At 33.2% G+C, this 19,801-nt stretch overlaps 1 protein-coding gene and 1 long non-coding RNA gene across 2 annotated transcripts in view; one reads left to right on the forward strand and one right to left on the reverse strand.

Annotated features, from left to right (window-relative positions):
* LOC115886918 (paired box protein Pax-6) overlaps positions 1–19,801 on the forward strand; it is a 135,229-nt gene that overhangs the window by 65,759 nt on the left and 49,669 nt on the right. Inside the window, exon 5 of the mRNA XM_030906245.1 lies at positions 15,619–15,835. Coding sequence (XP_030762105.1) covers positions 15,619–15,835 — 217 coding nt within the window. The remainder of the gene's footprint in view (positions 1–15,618; positions 15,836–19,801) is intronic.
* Positions 3,119–3,904, reverse strand: LOC115886919. Its single transcript, XR_004050963.1, has 4 exons — positions 3,809–3,904; positions 3,503–3,759; positions 3,348–3,448; positions 3,119–3,251 (listed from the first exon to the last, which is right to left on the reverse strand). It is a non-coding gene; the product is annotated as an uncharacterized LOC115886919 (long non-coding RNA).

Here is a 19,801-nt window from a genome sequence, read left to right on the forward strand (position 1 = left end):
TGATGAGAATACCCAAATTGGTAGTTAAGTGAGCGCCCAGAGGAAATTAACGTCATATACGCTGAGCGTCTAAAAGCGCTTAGCGTATTCTAAGTTGCAAAATTTGGTTCCAGAACTATCTAACTCAACACATGCGTAGAAATCCGACGCTGGCGATCCCAATTAGCATTCTAGAACGGTACGAATTTCTGTGTTGGAACAAACCTATATAAATTACTACTAAATATGGATTCTCGATGTTTTATTAGAAATTTTGTGATATACGACAATTTTTAGCGTACTGTATCATCCACTGGATATGACAAAATCCAGATCCAATCGATGACCCGTTATCTTTCGTCGACAATTTTCATTTCCATTGCACTCGAAAACGAAAATACCCCTCTATCGTTGATCTCTCCTATCTCTCACTCTTTCCATTCCCCTCTTTCTTTCTGTCTGTCTCGCTCGCCTCCCCCCTTGTATGCTAAGTTGACGTAAACCCAATTCCATTTGATGCAAGAGCAGTTCCCGAATCTATTCGATATATATCAGTTTTGCGGATCTGGCGTTTGAGTTGTCAGCGACAGTGCTGTGCCGCTTTTTTCCCGATCTCTTCTGTTCGATGAAGTTGACATGTGCGCGCCTGCAACAATACCGCACGTTACGCACATACATTTACATTAATTTCATTACGATAATTGGCTTCGTCGGTATAAACACGATTGTTCATTCTTTTGTGAGGCGAAATAAAAATCAGTCTGATAGGATCTTAATCTCGAATAGGGGGAGATAAGTTTTTTCATTGACCGTGCCGTATACCATTACTTATACATGAAATTTCAATAAATGTATTATTGTTCTGCAATACTTTTTATTTCATACTGTATTTTTTTAAATCATATCTTTACACATGCTTGATTTAAGTCTGGTAATTTTTTTACGGAACTGAAATTCTAAAATATTAATATATGGGGTGAATATTGGCGGCTATCTATTAATAAAATAAATAAAACTAAATATATGTATGGTTGTGAGTAAAGTAGATATCGACGAGACTTCGTTATTGTTGAATGAAGAAACGTTGGAGAGAGTGGCGAAGTTTAAATACCTAGGCTATTGGATTAACCAACAAATCGATCCTTTATACGAAATCAGATGTCGCGTAGAACAAGCAAGAAATGCATTTCAGAAGTTTACAAAGTGTTATGTGTGGTCGATTCTTTTGTATGGATGTGAGACGTGGATACTTAATAAAGAAACAATAAATAAAATCGAAGCATTTAAAATGTGGAAGTACAGAAGAATGTTTAAAATATCTTGGACTATCAGAACCAGAAATGAAGAAGTTCTTCGAAGAATGGAGCACAACAGACTACTTCTGAATATGCTGAGAGCGATACAGAGATATTGTTATAACATGGCAGTCGTCAACGTTCACTAGGAACATGACGCTTGAAGAAGAAGGGGAGATTATTTGTATTCACTCAGAGAATAAAAGTCGAATAAGTATTTTAAAACCATATCTATTCTAAATACTTGCGATAAACGATACCATAATTTTATTTACAGCGGCTACCGTATTAAGCATTCTGTTTCCATTGGTTATACCATGCGATCGAAAACAAAACGGCATCAAAGACGGTTGGGGAATGACAATCGATGATAATTTTGCAAGATCAAGGACTAGACGACATTTACTTGGCATTCAAGGCCTAGGTGACTCTTTTTTTACTTTTTAATAGCACTTCCTGTCAGTTCACCTTAAGAAGGTTGAAATCTCGGTTGAAATATATTTTTATATTGAGTAAAAACTATTTTTAAATGGTATAGTTTAAAATTCGTGAAAAAATCGAAATATATTTGTGTCTGGAAACGTTCTATCATTTTTAATCTTTCTATAATTTTATTAGTGTTAATTTTTCAACAAGTTTTATGTCAATTTTTAGTAAACAATGTCTATCTGACCTCGTCAAAATAGGATACATTAAAATACGCAACCAACCGTCCAATCAGATGAAAGAGGTACGTACCCTATCGTTGGGTATTGTGCAATCACGTGATGCTCATGTCGTATGACGGTTAAATCTTTGGTTAGAATTTTTGTTGTTGTTTTTACCGAAGAGATTTTACCTGTTTTTACTTTATTTTTCTATTTACATCAGATTTATATTTTGTAATTGCCTATCAGACAATACGTATTTAGAAAAATAATAAGAATTAGGATCGTGTTTTTTTTAAATCCTGGATATTAATTGGAACCCTTGGTAACATTACTGCATTTGATATAAAAAGTGCATTTTTGATTATTTACTTGGGTTAGGATATTAAAATATCGGTTGGATTGTACGACATAAATAGATGTAGGTATGATTATTTATATATATGTATGTATTTATAAAGCTTACTATCTGTTTTGCATTTTCAGTTTTTGATCAGACATTTCATTTTATTTGTGAAATGCCCACAAAAAAGCTTCCCATGATTCAACATCAGTGTGTTTGCTGCATAATGGATCATTCCTGCTGAATTTTTAGATCATTTGAAGACTACATGGAAAAAACCAGATAATATGTTACATTTTCATAGAAATTGATAGCGAGACAATTTTATAGGCAAGTGTTAGCATTATTCGAGGCACCATCAAAGAAAGCAATAATAATATGCTTAGTCCCAGAGATATTACAGCTTAGTTATTTTGCCCTACAGGAGAAAAACCAGAGTAGTTCACTCGTAATTGCATTTTCTCGGCTCCAGTTAAAATGAACAAAGCTGGTTTTTCCTGTGGTCTTCATTTGAAATAACGTAAATAAATGTTTATACATATGTATGTGATGATTAAATTGGTGTTAAGGAAATAAAAATGTCTTTCGATATTAATATATATTTTTCGATATTAATATATACCTAGGTATAGGTATATGTATATTTATTTTGAAATAAATTACACTTTTAACAGTTTAATGGAGTTTTTAAAGCCAGTTATAATATTTATATTTTAAAAACTTGAAATCATAATGTGGATGTAATCACGCATTAAACCACAGACTAACTTATATAAGTCAAAAAGTAGATTTTAGTGTTAACTTTATATAACTTGTAAGTAAAATAATATATAAAACAAATATGAAAAAACCAACAATTCTAATGTATATATTAAAATACAGTACAATAATAGGTATCTGATATCCTCACTTAACGTAGAATAATATTCTACCCAACTCAATACTATGTCCAACATGAGTTTCAAATATATCGGGCCCTAATCGTTCCTGAAAATAGTATTTTTTTACATTGTTATACCATATTCTAAACTATTTAATATTTCAGTCACTTAAAAAGTTAATTTGTATTGAATAATTGCCTACCATTAAAGCAAATTTGGACTAGTATTCTTAATGGGCATATTCTGTGTATGGATATAGGTACTTCCTCCAGATTTTGGGTTCAACCAATTTATTCTTAAAACCTGAAACATCTACATATAAAAAATAGACAGGTTACTAATTATAATAAAATTTACCCTTAGAATTATACTTCTTTAACAAATAATTTCCATTGGTATACTTTTCCATGACAAGTAATCAACTTCCTAACATTTTTTAATTGATGTAATACTTCCTCACGATGCGAAAAGAAAATCTTTTCTTTAGCACACAAAGGACAAACGATATGTTGGCTTACTTTCAGATTAGTTACTTTTCCATAGATATCCTCATGTCAATTCAAAGACGATGAACATGAAAATGATCATCACATGAAACATCACAAACTAAAAACCTAATAAACAAGTTTATATCGAATATAGAAATAAATTTAGTGTTCTTACCTATTGTCGTCCAAATCCACGTTAATAGATAATTAATTTTTGGATTTTTATCTTTTATTTTTAAATATATCTTTCGAACTACTGGTTTTAGTAATTATTAAATTAAACGAACTAAAAAGTCAAAAATAATAAACAATTAATTCTCTTGTCAATTGTCAATTTTCTCCAGGTACCGAACATCATCGATAACGCACGATCTACAACGATTACTCCTTTGATCTGATTGGACGGTTCAATGACGGTTGGTTGCGTATTTTAATGTATTCTCGTCAAAATTATCATCGATTGTCATTCTCAGTCTTTGACGCCGTTTTTTTTTAAATCATTTGGTATAAAGGTGGTACAAAGCATATTCTTTTCCATACCGTCTTGGTGATTTTTTGGTATCAAATGCCTTGCAGTCTCGTTAGATTCTATCCATAACTTTTGTCGGAATCACATTTTCAGTACTTATCGATATCATGACTCTATTCTCTATTTCAGCAGCTTTTTTAAAAATAACTAAATTCCTTTAGAGTCAATAGGTAAAGGGAAACAAGGGATACATGAAAACACCTCAAATTATCTATTCAAATATCTAAATACGTTTCATTCACATGTATCCCTTAAGCGAACGAATTATTTTATTAGTTTTTTTTTAGTCACCTCAATTGCTATTCATAGCGAAGACCGAGCATCATTTCATCAATCATTTACCCCAATGTGATGGGTAAATTGAAGCACATTAGAACAATCCTTATCTCTACTTCAACAAAAATTGTCATGTTTTTTATGTATATTTTCACCTAGCAAGCTGAAAAGGAACCGCCATCCATAGGAAAACTTATAATTTTGTTTTATACCTTATCTAGATGATTTTAAAATAAAGTTTGCAAAAAATTGACCCTAATAGTACTGACTTTTGACAAGTAAGTGGATATTGATGTAAATAATACTAGAACAGTTGCGTGGATATCCCAAATTTGAATATTACCCCCATTTGAATTTGGTGAAATTCAAATTTTAAATCAGTACCTGACAATGTTTCCTGATTCAAAATCCTGATAATAAGGGCGATATGTCATAGATTTTGGGACTGTTAAAATCTGTAAAAAAAATCCTTCGCAGTATTTAAATATGAAAGTAGTCGATGATGGCAGCTGAAAGGCGAAATGTCGGTTTTAAAATATGATAGAACCATCAACTGATAGAACCCCATCTTGTAGAACAAAACAAGTAGCAATGAAAATGAAGGCAATTTATTTTGTTATTCAAATAGAGGCACAAAAATATAAAAATGAAATTGCCAATATTCGTTTTTTTTTCGATTTTTGTCATATGAATTAAATATGACTGAACTGAATTGTCCTATCTATATTTAAAATATATCCTATATCTTGTGAAACTTAAGATATCGTGGGGTAAACCGTAATAAAATATAAAAATAAAAATATATAATAATCACAATATTATATTATATAATAAAATGTAATAATATAGTGAACTCAATATTACAAAAAATATTCCAATAAGCGATGATTATTACATATTAATAAACTACTAGCAATATATGAACACAGCAATCGTATGACATGTAATTGAACAAAGCATTAATTAATTGTATTCATTGTCATGGTAGATTTGTATCTGGATTGAGCGGTATAATTATGACAAAAGTTTAATTGAGTTTTCGTGTGAGTGTAACGAACGTTCAAGTTAAAATGTATGCCATTGTAATCAATATTTTTTAACTGCGATTGAGTATTAATTAAAAATGCGTTATTTATATAGAAAATATGGCTCGAAGAGCCTCATCTTTTTATGATATTTTGACGACGTTTCGTGTTTTATGAAAGTCCGTTATCAATGGCGAAAAAATCGTTCGATTTAAATGAAATTTGGTATGTTGATAAATTGAACCCAGGTGTACGACACGTGTCACTATGACAGTTTTGACGTAAGAAACGTTCAAAGTTGATGTCGTCCGATCGCGACCAAATTTGGTGGGTAGGCTATGTGAGCGACGGTGCACACGGTTCTACCTTGCAAAGTTGGATACGACGTTTCGTTTATATCTTTATCAGGGTAGGACTAAGGAACTAATATTGAAAAAAAATGTGGGTCGATTTCGGCATAATTGGGGACGGACTACAGGATGAAGCTCTTGACGTTTCGAATCATAATTACAAGTAAAAACTGTTTTTAAATGCATAATACCCATAACTAAGAAAATACTGTTGATTTTTTTTTAATTATATGGGCTGATTGGAACCAAACTCGGCACGTGGATAGAGGTACCCGAATGGAGTCCGCAGATGGACAGACAGTCTTTGTCGAAACCGTGGTCAAAATGTTGTACACCAAATTAATGTCGTAATAGTAGTGCCAAATAATGATAAGATATTGCCAAATAATGTCAAGTACTGCCAATTAATTTCATTAATAATACTAATGCCAAAAATAACTAACTAGTTCCTATGACAATGCCAAACATTGCCAAACCATACCGTGTAATTTCTGATGTAACAGTTGTCGCCATTTCGTTAGTTTTCTAGGTAATTAGTTGAAATGGGTATATGTGTCGTAGTCCCATAGTGTATTCCGTCTTTTCATGAAGATCCTAGTCGCTTAATAAAAAAAACTAACCTAATAACATAAGTAAACTCCTAACCTATTCGACGCTTCATGAAGTGACCTAGGATCATCATGAAAAGACAGAATACACTATGAGACTGAAAGAATTAAATTTAAAAAATATGCAATCTATTACCTTATTAACATACGCAAATTACAAATACATTATATAATATTTAGATATAAAAAACAACGAAATGGAGAAATCTGCGTGGTCAGCTTGTATATTAAAATTGGAAATTAAAACACCCATCTCTTTATTTTTATGTCGATCTAATAACAAATCAATGAGATCGTCTTTCTACTAAAACTAAATTACCATATTTCTTAAACATAGAGAGTTCACACTACACTATGGATATATATGTTGGTTGGCAAAATCTCGCGAAAAAGATCTCCACGTACAGCTTAACAAGTATAGCTAGAGACGTGAGAAATATAAAATAACACTCGACCGGTGCTAACCCCAAGTCTCTTCCCGAGTCTCTTCCTATATTTGTACAACTGTACAACAAATTATACTGTGCATAAAAAAAATGGTTGGCTACTACTGCGGTACTTTACGTGTCGAGTAATCTATCCATTACACGAAGAAGCCCGAACAAAGTGTCAAATATCAAAACAACTAAACACAAAAAAATCAAATTGAACTGATACATCTATCTCAAATAATAATGTATCCTTCGGTCCTTCGGAGATAAAATATCTCCCTCCAAAATATTCCATTCGCTTAATCCATCATATAATTTAGAAACAATATTTCCAAAGTATTTCGAATAAATTCTTGCAATATATAAAAAAGAGTAGAATTCCAGTGTCAATATTTCACGAGTTTATCTAAATTCTCACGTGTCACTTCACTAATTCTATGGGAACCCATGCATTATTGTGACTCAATAAACTGACCCCTGTCCACTTGTCCATTGAAATCGGCAACATCTTAAGTTCATAAACGAAAAAAATGAAAATCCATGTCCATATTGTTATGCCATTCAATATTTTGGATTGTTCGCGTATTGTACTACCAAGACCCAATTAATCACCCATTCTTTCCTCTCCTTTGACAAGTCGCTAGTCCGCCAAAAACGGCAACTTTCCTGCATTCTCCCTCTGTATCGGCATCGACCGAACTGACCTCCTTTCATCCGCGCTCCCTTTGACAAAGCGAATGCAATTTTTGTTCGAAAAGTGGCTTTATAGAAATACCCTCCGCCCGATAACATAAATCTCTTTAAAGTGTCGACGTGAACGTTTTGTCGTAATACGTTGTGAAAATAGCCTATTATCGTTTGAAGTAGCTTTATCGATGGATTCAATAGAGACGCGACCCATGCCTACCTTGGAGCGGGCATCTACCTGCGCTCCCTTCCGGCGATGGGTAAACAAAGGTAACATGTTGTCACTAATAGAGTTTGTTTAGCGTTGACATGCGACATGCTAGCCAAACACTAGGCTGCGCCTCGGGGTGTATACCTAGCCGGAGAGATCTTACTTAGCGAATATATAAATTATAAGGGACTGTTTACCTTGGATTTTGATGAAGCGCTTCTCGAGTTGAAATGTCTCTGCCATTGAGTCAGTCGGCTTGTTTGTGCGAATATATGTTGAAGCAGATGTTGTTCGAGGTAATTGGAATTGAATGAGGTAGTATTTTTTCTGTCCGCAGAGACACGATTTTGCCCAGGGAAATGTTTTATTTTGACAGCATTACTTTTCTGTGTTTATACAAAATAAAATATAAATATATTGGTTTCTTTATTATTTTATTAATTAGATTTTTTCGCTTTTATTTTTTTTACAAAATAAAAAATATATTTTAATAAAACTGCCAATATTTACCTGAAGGGTGTTGAATTTTATATAAAACTTCCTATCTTTAGACGACTATACAAGATCTAAAAAATATTTTTAGTTTATTTTCGTGTGCCGATTACTAGGTCTAATAAAAATGGTAGTGTAATAATCGAAACATATGACGATCACCGGTGCATGGAAGTAAAAATTACAATTCGGTATAGATTAATTGGTTTTGTTAGTGAGACGAACCGCCTATTTAAAAATAGGCATATTTCTTTAAATTCAAAACCTTCATTTTTAAGACACTCTGTATACATAAATAAAATTATTGATTTTTAAAATATTATTCACAAACTGGAAATCAGACGACGAATAACAGAAATAATAATTGTTAAGTAAGTAGGAGTATAGGGCCCTAATCGTTCCTGAGAGCAATAATTTTTTTTTAAATTGATATACCATATTGTAAACTATTTAATATTTCAGTCACTTAAAAAGTTAATTTGTATTGAATAATTGCCTACCATCAAAGCAAATTTGGGCTATTATCACTGATGGACATATTCTGTGTATGCAAAGATTTTGGGTTCAACCGATTTATTCTCAAAACCTGAAACATCTACATATGAAAAGTCCACTGATAAAAAAGATAGTCATCGTTTTTGAAAAAAAAAATTTAGTGGCAAGAGAATTTATTTTAGCGTAAAAGAAAATATTTTGCCTGAAGAAAAACTCTCTTAACTCAAGAAAACTGGTTCTCTTGAAAAATTCGAAAATTTCTCTTGAATCTATTTTCATTCAACCAAGTGCAAGTTACTTTGTTTTAAGATAATAAGAAAAATACGCTAGGAAGTACTTCATTCAAGAAACATGGTCATTTTTCCAATAGCTAAATACTCTTTTAAACGTAAAATTTCTCTTTAATCAAGAAATGTCCCTTTTCAATCAAGAATTTTTGCATGAATCAAAGAGACTATTGTTCTTGTAGCAAGAACTTCTTTGCATATTCATTTTGGGTCAAGAGTGAAATACTTTGGACAGATAGATTCTTCTATTCTCTAAAGTAATTTTTTAAAGCTTATGAAAAGATAGTTAATGCTTTGGGCAAAGCAACAGAAAAGTGAAACAAAGAAAAAGTGGTTTCAATTACACTTTATACTTTTTAGTTTACGATCATTCACAATGTCTAAAAACATAATTAAAATTAATAAAATATCCTAGCAACAGTGCAAGTTACTTTGTTTTAAGATAATAAGAAAAATACGCTAGGAAGTACTTCATTCAAGAAACATGGCCATTTTTTCAATAGCTAAATACTCTTTTGATGAAAAATAATAACGACACGCAAAGACGATGACGAAGGACGGTATATACAATCAGTCGGCAGTTCGATCAGTCGTATGTCGCATTTCATAGGTCGCACATCATAGTACGCAAGGGTTTTGTTGCTTGGAATTTTCCACTTGGAATTTTGCATAATTTGCTTTTTAAGCGCATATCGTATAACAAATTAGTGATCGTTATTAACATGCATTTGTCATTTTTTATGGACAAATTTTAGGATATATGGATTCTTTAAAGGAGTTTCTGGAAAACATGGAAATTGGAGCATTTATTTGCTATATTTGAAGGTAAGAGACATTTACCTAATGCACCTGTTTAGATAATGCATGCGTGACCATAGATAGAATAAGAATAATAAATAAGGAAATAATTACAAAAATTTTAGAATTTCAAGTCGTCGTATTAAAAAATTCAAAATGTGACCAAAGCTTATAATATTAATAATTTATTTGCTCTACTTTGATTAATCGTGATGTAACATTTTTTTGTAATTTGTAGAGTGATGAACCACCCCAAAGAATACCAAGGAGTGAAGAAGCAGATATAACTACTATCGAGGAAAATAATATCACTTTGCTTACTACAGACCAGGAAAACCTAAATTTATCAGAAAATATTATACCTCGTAATATGCCTGTATATGATGTATAGACTTCTCTTAGAGACTTCTCTTCTTAAATTTTAGTTGAGTCAATAGTATTCGCTATTGGTTTAAGAAAAGTGTCTCTTTAATCAAGAAATGTCCCTCTTCAATCAAGAATTTTTGCATGAATCAAAGAGACTATTGTTCTTGTAGCAAGAACTTCTTTACATATTCATTTTGGGTCAAAAGTGAAATACTTTGGACAGATAGATTTTTCTATTCTCTAAAGTAATTTTTTAAAGCTTATGAAAAGATAGTAAATGCTTTGGGCAAAGAAACGTCGTTCTTGGTCCTATTGAAAAGCGCCAATCTTTTGGGTCAAAGTCATATTCATTTCGACTGAGAGATCCTTTTTTTCAGTGTACTATCACTAATTATGACGTTCTGAATACTTACATTAAAATTAGGTGAACAAACTTCTACGACTAATTGAAACTAATACTAATTTATTTCACTGATTTCGAGGTTCTAAATGAAGCTTTAGAATTACTTCTATTACAATTAATCTCCATTGGCATACTTTTCCATGCCAAATAATCAACTTCCCAACAGTTTTTAAATGATGTAATACTTGCTCATGAATCCTCATGATGCGAATAGAAAATCTTTTCGTTAGCACACAAAGGACAAATGATATGTTTGTTATTTATGTTATTTTCAGATTAGTTACTTGGAATCCAATGATTAGTTATCCAATGGTTTCAGATTAGTTACATGAGCCATTCAAAGCCGTGTGTCGCTGTCTTGAATTTTTACTCCCATCGCGCGTTTCACTTCAAAAATAAGTAACGGATTTAAAAACGTTACAATGTAAATGCAATTAGTTCAAATCCAATCCCGCCCCGCCTCATCATCGACGAACCGTTGATGTTTAAACGCAAAATGAATCATTCTAATTTAAATTATTTTGCGCTAGATTGAAAAGGGCGCAGGAGGGAATATTTTGTAGCGGCGTGCGTGTTAGTGACGTATTCGGTGACGAGGTGTTTTACTTACGGTCGGTCGGGCACGAAGAATGGAGCGGTAATAACATCCATAGGGATGGGATAGGGATAAGCCAGTTACGTCGAGCACGGCCCAACGGATTGCATCTGGCCGCCCTATTGTCCGCGTTCTGGATATTCCCACAACTTTTTCCAAAACTATTTAATTTATTCGCCATCGAGCGCCCGTTTTTCTGCCACATAATCGCGTATTGTGTGGTGCACGGGCGGTTTTGCCGTTCAGGAACCTACGATATTTTTTGGCTAAAGAAATAAATTTAATTTTTCTTTAATTACAATTTTTAAAGTTGAGTTAACGTCTCCTTTTTGCTGCTAGGGCTAATGTAAGTCCTTTTTTGATATTTGAGTAAAAAAGATATGACAAAAACCATATTTTTGGTCAACATATTATCAAAATAAACGACAAGGAAATTAAGGTTAGGACACCGAATATTAACTTCTTCTTCTTTCAGTGCCTATCCTCTATGGATGTTGGCAATCATGTTGGTCCACATAATCCTATTGACAGCCGCCCTGAATAGATGTACGGCCGTCATTCCCGTCCACTGTCTAATATTTTTCAGCCATGATGTTCGTCGGCGTCCCTGACCTCTTTTACTATCTATTTTGCCCTGCAGTATCAGTTGGATAAGTTGGTATTTATCATTACGCATCACATGCCCAAGGTATGCCATTTTTCTCACTTTCACACTATGTACTATTTCTAGTTCCTTTTGCATTCTCTGGATCACGGTGTTGTTTGTGACATGGTAAGTGTATGAGATCCTAAGCATGCGGCGATAGCACCACATTTCAAAGGCTTCCAAGCGTTTAGATGTAGCATCTGTCAAGGTCCAAGCTTCCACTCCATATAGGAGCGTGGAGAATACGTAGCACCTTAGGACCTGTGTTCTCATAGCGATATTCAGGTGCATATTGCATAGGATTTTTCTAAGACGGTTAAAAACGGTTCTGGCTTTTTCTATGCGGCATCTGATCTCTCGTGAGTGATCCCATTTCTTGTTCAAGCTGCAGCCCAAATACGTGATTGTATCTGCTGTTTCCAAGGTTTCGTTATTCGCCCTAAACTGGTGGTACTGCGCCTCATAATTTTTACTAGCTACTAGAACTTTGGTCTTCTTGCAGTTAAGCCTCATACCATACATATCACATGCCTCTACTACTCGGTCTATTAATTTCTGCAATCCCTCAGCACTATCTGCTATGAGAACTGTATCGTCCGCGTACCTTAAATTATTGAATATTAACTAAAGACTGTATTTTTTCAACTATGGTTAGGAGGTTGGTTTCATCGCTTTGGTTTCATTCATATTAGTACAAGAAAATAGGCCTCTAAATTTTTGATATAAGTTACCTTGAAAGATCTAAAATCGAATTGTGAAAGATTTTTTTTAAATCACTCCCGAGAAGGGACGTGTCAAGAGAAAGTAAAGTTCGCATATATACAAAACTTGTGTTAGGCCAGTTCTTACCTATGCTAGAGAGACTTCTGCCGTAACATCAAAAACAAAGACAATACTTAGAACAACAGAAATGAAAGTTTAATAAAAATACGCGGAGTCGCTCTAAGAGATAGAATACGAAACCACGACATCAGAGAGGAACAGGTAGTGCAAGACATAGTGAGGTGGGGAAGATCAAGAAGGTGTCATTGGGAATACCATGTTGAAAAAATGGACCACGAGAGAATAGCAAAGTGGGCGCGAACACAAATTCCAACACACCCAGACCACCTGGCAGGCACCAAAAAGATAGTACGAAAGTTGGACATCCGGTTCACAAGAGGCTTAAATACTTGTTTTATACAGGGACAGCCCTATTGCTAGAAGTAGAAGAAGAAGAAGAAGAAGACTCCCGAGAAACGAAAGGGGTGAAATCAATAAATGAAATTAATTTTTTCGAAATTTCCGAGAAACGGTAAGCACTAGAAAAAAAAATAAAAAAATGTAATTAAAAAAAATAGCGTAAAATTTTACATTGAAATGATCTCTATACTTTTTTCGCTCCGATCAAAATTAACCGAGATAAGGTGGATAGAAGCTAGGGGATGATAGTAGAAATTTAAAAAAAAATGTTGAAAAATATATTTATTTAACATTTTTATTTAATTTGTTTGGAAAATTATAAATTTCAATTAAGAATATTTTAAATTCACCGCGAGAAGGGGTGAAAAATATAAATAAAGTGTTTTTTTTTAAATTTCAGAGAAACGGTAATGACTTATTACCTTAATTACTTAAAAAATCGCATCTTTGAAAAATTGCATCGTATTTTTTCCATAGGTTATTATACACGTTTATATTTTTTGGGACATTCTCGAGCCTGCTCTTTATTCTAAAGACCAGTTTATCGAAAAATGTCAAAGAGGTGGAAACATACAAGATCCCTAACACAAACAGAATTAGAAACAGTGCCACTGGTAACTGCATGGTACCGTTCCCAATTGATAGCGATGACGAAAGGCAGTCATCAGATGGTTGGCTGTATACCGGCTCAGAAGAGGTGTCCCAACATTAGAACGCTCATTTAAATTTCTGATTAGTTATATTTTAGAAATTTTTCTGCAGACAAATTAGTAACTGAATTTACTTTAATTTTTACTAACTGAAACAGAAACCTCCTACACTAAAACACATATAATATACAGGGTGTCCCAGGCTGAGCGTGCATTAGAAGTTTCTAGGGAACCATAATATCTAGATCGGAGATTTTTAGTACATCATTGTTTTAGAACGAGATCTATCGATTAAAAATATTTTCAATATGGCAGCACTTCCGGAAATACCGGATGTTGACAGCAACCTTCATATTTTAAATGGGTGCCCCCATTTTTTATTACATACTTGAATTGTCTGTAAAATTTTATGAATACTGATGTTAACACTCTATACCTACCATTAACCGTTTTTGAGGAAAAAAAATATTTAAAATTTTTGGATGAAAAAAATTACCTGTCAAAAAAAATTGTATATCCTAAAAGTCAAACTTAGTGATTACCAAAGCCACTATGACATCTATCTATTTCAAAAATTAAATTGTTCAAATGTCATAAAATAATGGCGGCAGCTCTCATGGAATTGAGCGATTAAAAGTGAGCAATTCTGTGTGACTTGCAATACTGAGAAATAATTATTGACTTCTTTGCCATTATATCGTTTCCTGAACTTCAACATATAAGTTACAAATGAATGTTTTTAATATAAAAGAATGTTTAACATGATATTTTGTATGTTAAGAAAATATGGCAAAATACGAATGGTTAGTATTCTAGGGTTAATCTAGGTCAAATGATTCTGTGCATATCTAGACTGTGTGTCAAAAGACTTTGTTTGCATTCGTTTGAATAAGTTCAATCCTATTTGGATTCGCATTGAGATATTAATGATAAATACGGAAGCTTCAACAATGAAACATTTTCAAACAAATCAATTCATTGTTAAATTGTTCTCTAATCAATTACCTACTAGCATTTATAGTAACCAAAATAAAATTAGACATCTTTATTTCTATAGTATAGTAATCAAAATGACTGTGCAATTGCACAGCAACTTGTTCCACTAATTAAAATACTTTTTTCCATAGCAATTGTTAAAATTGCCTTACATTTATCAAAAATAGTAGATAAAATAGTACTTTAACCGCAAGTGTAGATTAAATGATACTTTAACAGCGAGGATAGATTAAGAACTTTATTTCTTCTCGCACGTTTTTTAATTGCTTCCATTTTTGAAAATTTTTGTATTCCTTTTCATAAGTTATTCAGGATTTAAGTGGAAGTAGTATGGATATGGCGTTTGTCACCTCAGCCTGAATATCTGTTGGTAATTTACTTCTTTCGTTTTGAGCCATTTCTGGCTCCAATTCACTCAGCAATCGACACGAAAGGGAATTAAAAAATATTGACTCAAAACTGACAACTAAAAGGACAGCTTTATTTATTTGTCAAATTACATAGAAACCAACGCCAACCCAGCACAATATTTTTTCTACTCCTAATAAATTTGAAATAATAATTTCTGAATATTTTGTAAAACGTAACTCACTATGGAAAAAAAAATATTGTTTTATACACGACGATAAATTTGCATTATCGCCTCCCGAAATTAATTAATTAATCTTTTCGGTCGGCGATAAAATACCATTTTATCGTCTTGTATAAAAAATAACTATTATTCTCAAGTGCACTGTTTAGATTTACTTAGTAATCGATATATTATTATTTATTTTTCTAATTATCTATTATACGGAGGAGTTGTCAGCGACATTTGAGCAAATGGACTTTAGATCCTCTTATGTAATAATACTTCCTTTGAAAATCATTTATAAAATTCCAAAAAAAAACATTAAAACTTTGCTCGCGAACGATTTTTATTGCCAAAACCTACTTGATGTATATTATTCTTTTTCAGGTTTCTTCGATCAACCGGGTGCTGCGCAACCTAGCCAGCCAAAAGGAGCAGCAGGCGAGCGCCCAAAACGAGTCCGTTTACGACAAATTGCGGATGTTCAACGGACAGGCTCCCGGCTGGGCCTGGTATCCTGGGGGACCCGCCGCGCCCCATCTTGGCCTGCCTCCAACGCCCTCCCTGGCCACGCAAATCACCAGAGACGATCTTCAGAAGAGAGGTATGATTATATATTATGTTACATGCAGGCGGCGAATCTTCCATTGATGCGGGTGATGCGTCGCATCCCTTCAAAATATCGTAATATGTTTTTATTACGATTAACTCACTGAGATCTCTTATAATGAAATAAAATTCTCAGTAAATTTATTAAAATAATTAAATTCAATTTCATTTATTTAATATGTGTATTGGTCGAGAATGCTAAAAATAAAAATATCACTACAAGGTGTAGATGCGATTGCCCTCGCGTTACATATTGAATGCTGCCGAACGCGAGCCAAGGTCAGCGAACTTTCCGGCTGCGATTACGTCTCCCTTTCGCTGTTTTAATTAGATGGATGATGCGGTTTTTTAAACACATCTAGTTCGCGGTATAAAATAAAAAATATCGTCGCGCCTCGCGATGACGGCTGTAAATAGAAATAATTTTGCAATCATCCTTCAGTTCTATGGTGCATCCAGAAAAATTAAAATCTATTGAAGAAGGACTTCCAAAGCATATTTTGATTATTAATACTAAATTAAAGTCGTGTATTCGTCATTTATTTAGCAAAAAGTGAAGACTGGTTATGTTGTTGTAAGGGAGCCAATAAACTTTTTTTATTTTAAATACCATAATTTTTTTATTTGGAATTGTTGTAGGTTGGACTAATAGTAATCATAACTAGTAGTAATAGTAAATATAAAATATAAATTTATTAATTTTATTTTTATTTTAATTTTATTAAATGTGATTAATAAAATTGCGTTTGTCTCACCAAGGAGATCGAAATGGACAACATATCAAGAGATAACTTTTAATTGGCATTTAACGTTCTATACAATTTTGATATCAAAAGAGACAAAGTCAGTGGCGCACATGTTTTTTTTGAAAAATATTCCAGTGATAACCCATATGCACGTCCCTGATGAATTTATCGACACTTTTTTAGCACTAAAACTTATAAGTTTAAAACTTATGGTAACTTTTACCCTCAAAATTTCATTCGAATCAATAAAAGTAGGTACTTAGAAAAAAATTACAATAAATAGAAAAATTATTAAGACTTTAACACCCTGTAGCTACGAAACAAAGCAGAATCGGACCTATATTGATATGAAAAATAACTCTTCTTTTTATGCCCTACGACAGATGGCACCTGTTTTTGAAACACCCTGTGTATGTAACTTCAAAATTAAAGACTTTATTGTGTTGGCAAAATGTTAATTGCAGTTACTTTTTACATCCCCTTATATGTATTATGTTTTTTAACTAAAAACTTCATTCAGACGTGTTTATGGGATCGAAATATACCACCCCTAAATATACACACATTGCCAAAATTACTGCATATATATATATTTTTGTTTTATTTTGGACCTAATATGATTTTTTTAATATTTTTGGACATATTGGCTTACTACACGACTAACCAATATAAAATTAAAAATCTAAGTGCAACTAGGCTGTTATTATAATTTTATTAAATATACTGTTATTTAATCTTATGAGTGAAAATCAACAAAAACAAATTTCATTTTAAACTGAAAATATCGAAAACAATTCTAATTATTTCTCACAACTATTAGTCTGTATTGCCTCCTCGAGCCTCAATGTGAGCTGTGAGACGACGTGGCATGCTCTCAATTAAGTTGTCCAGAAGATGTTGAGGAATGGCTTCCCATGTTTCGCGCGCAGCAATTTTCAATTCATTTAAGGTACGGGGGGGGGATCATTCCTTTTGGCAATATGGCGTTTTAGCATATCTCAAGCATGCTCGATCACATTCATATCTGGAGACATCGGTGGCCACCATAGTTTTCTTATACCCTCTTCCTCACAAAATTCGCGAACCGCTAAAGTGCGATGGGGAGGATCCATCCATCCATGTCGTCAATGTAAACAAATTCATCCCCCTCTGCCCCTCGAAATGGACGTACAATAGGCTCTAAAACGTCTCTAAGATATGAGGCACTTGTCATTGTGCCATCAATAGAAACAAGAGGAGTTCGAGCTCCGTGCATTATACCTGCCCATACCATAATACTTTCCCCTTTAAACGGGACACGAGGTTGAGCTACATTCAAGCTTGCTCGTTTTCTAGATGGTCTCCAGACCAAAGTTCGTCGCGAGTCTGACACTAGGCCTATTTTTGTTTCATCATTAAACATGACGAAATTCCAATTAGGTCCATTTGCTCTCATCTCCTCAGCTCATTGTAGTCGCGTAATTTTGTGCTGTAAATTAAGCTTTGGAACACGTAGAGGCCTCCTTAAATGTAATCCTCTGTCATGGAGCCTTCTTGCTATGGTCTTTCTTGAAATATTTACTCCTTCAAGGCGAGCTAACTCATTTTTAATAGCAGTACTAGAAAGCAGGGATTGCGTCGTGCAATTATTGATATTTGACGGTCTTGCACAGCAGTAGTTTTCTATCTCTTTCTACCTCTTCCAGGCCGGTCTGTAACCTCGTTTGTCTCCCTGAATGATTTTTTTTAATATTCGCGAAACATCGCTTTAGTTAACTCCTACAATTTCAGCTATTGCAACTTACCAGTAGGCCTGTTGAGACAGTGTTACTATTCTGACTCTATTAAACTGTAAAATAATGTTTCTAGGCATTTTAAGGCCAAAACAATGGTTAAATTTCTTCTGAAATCCAAGAGACCACAAATCGAAATGTGCAAGAATTTGTAATAATATTGGGTCTGAACGATAAGCATTGTTTACCATATCCATTTTAACAAAAAAATGTTTATTACAGATTATCAAAGCTATGTATAAAAAAAGATTCTTTAAATTCCTTTCCGTATATTTTTACGATATATGCAATCATTTTGGCCATGTGTGTATTTGCACTTAATTAAGACTCACTTTGTATAGCTTATATAACAAAAAGTTTCTTTCAATAGGCGTTTTCGATTTACGCTGTATTTTCAAGCATCTTATTCCCAGCGTAAGATAAGGCTTTGTAAGTATTCCAAGTACGTATAATTGTTCGTTCAAAGCAAATTTAAAACAAACTTAGACTCCAAACAACATATCAATTCATATTAACGATGTTCATTCCGTTTTTTTTCCGTAAAAAATCGACAAATTGCGCCAGTTCGAAAACAAAAACGTAACAAATAGAGAAAAAAGCAGAAACAGCGGAACAACGCGAAGTTGAACAAACATGGCCATGATTAAACTGCATTAAAATTAAAACGTAATATCCTGCGATAATAATTTAGTACATTAATGAGCTTTCATCCTCGTAATTTGGTTTTACAGCGCGAATGCAGCCGAAAATGTTATTACGAGGCGAACAGTTTGTGTGTGCGTATGTGTAGCCATTTTATTTGAACTTTAAAATAATATATGAATGGAAAGGAAAGTATGCTCAGCAGTTAATTGAAATGTGTTTGTTGTTTGGTACTTACTATTTGTTTATTCAAGTTGGTTACGGGCTCGCATTTTAATTAGTGTTATGATTTCGCGAAAAGGGGAAACTTTTGCGATTTGGACTTTGCAGTTTTTGTGTTTGGAATGAAACGGCGACGGTTCTGAATAAGGTTGTTTTAGTAATGAATGCCTATTTGTTTTTACCCTCTTGCGTCTTTCATAAAAATACTTTATACTTAATAACAATTCAGTATAATAAAAGACATAGAAATATATATACTATATACGTATACACGCATGCTGTACTGATTGATATACAGGGTGTCTCAGTATTCCGTGGACATAGAACCACTACGTATTTTTGAAATCAAAATAAGTTCATTCTATACAATTTACCTCTATACAAAAGTGCTTCGTTTGTCTGTTAGAGGGCATCAAAGTTTCAAAAAATTAACACACTTTTCCAGATATTTTAAGAACCGTTATTCCGATTTGAATAAGATTTTGGGTGTCTATGTTTTGCTATGTTTACAGTATATATACGAGGGTGGTGTGAAAAGTTTCCGACCTAACTAAGATACAAGACATTTTTTCTGAATAT

Source organism: Sitophilus oryzae, unplaced genomic scaffold (genome assembly GCF_002938485.1).
Source record: "Sitophilus oryzae breed Bouriz unplaced genomic scaffold, Soryzae_2.0 scaffold_535_pilon_pilon, whole genome shotgun sequence".
Taxonomy (NCBI): domain Eukaryota; kingdom Metazoa; phylum Arthropoda; class Insecta; order Coleoptera; family Curculionidae; genus Sitophilus; species Sitophilus oryzae.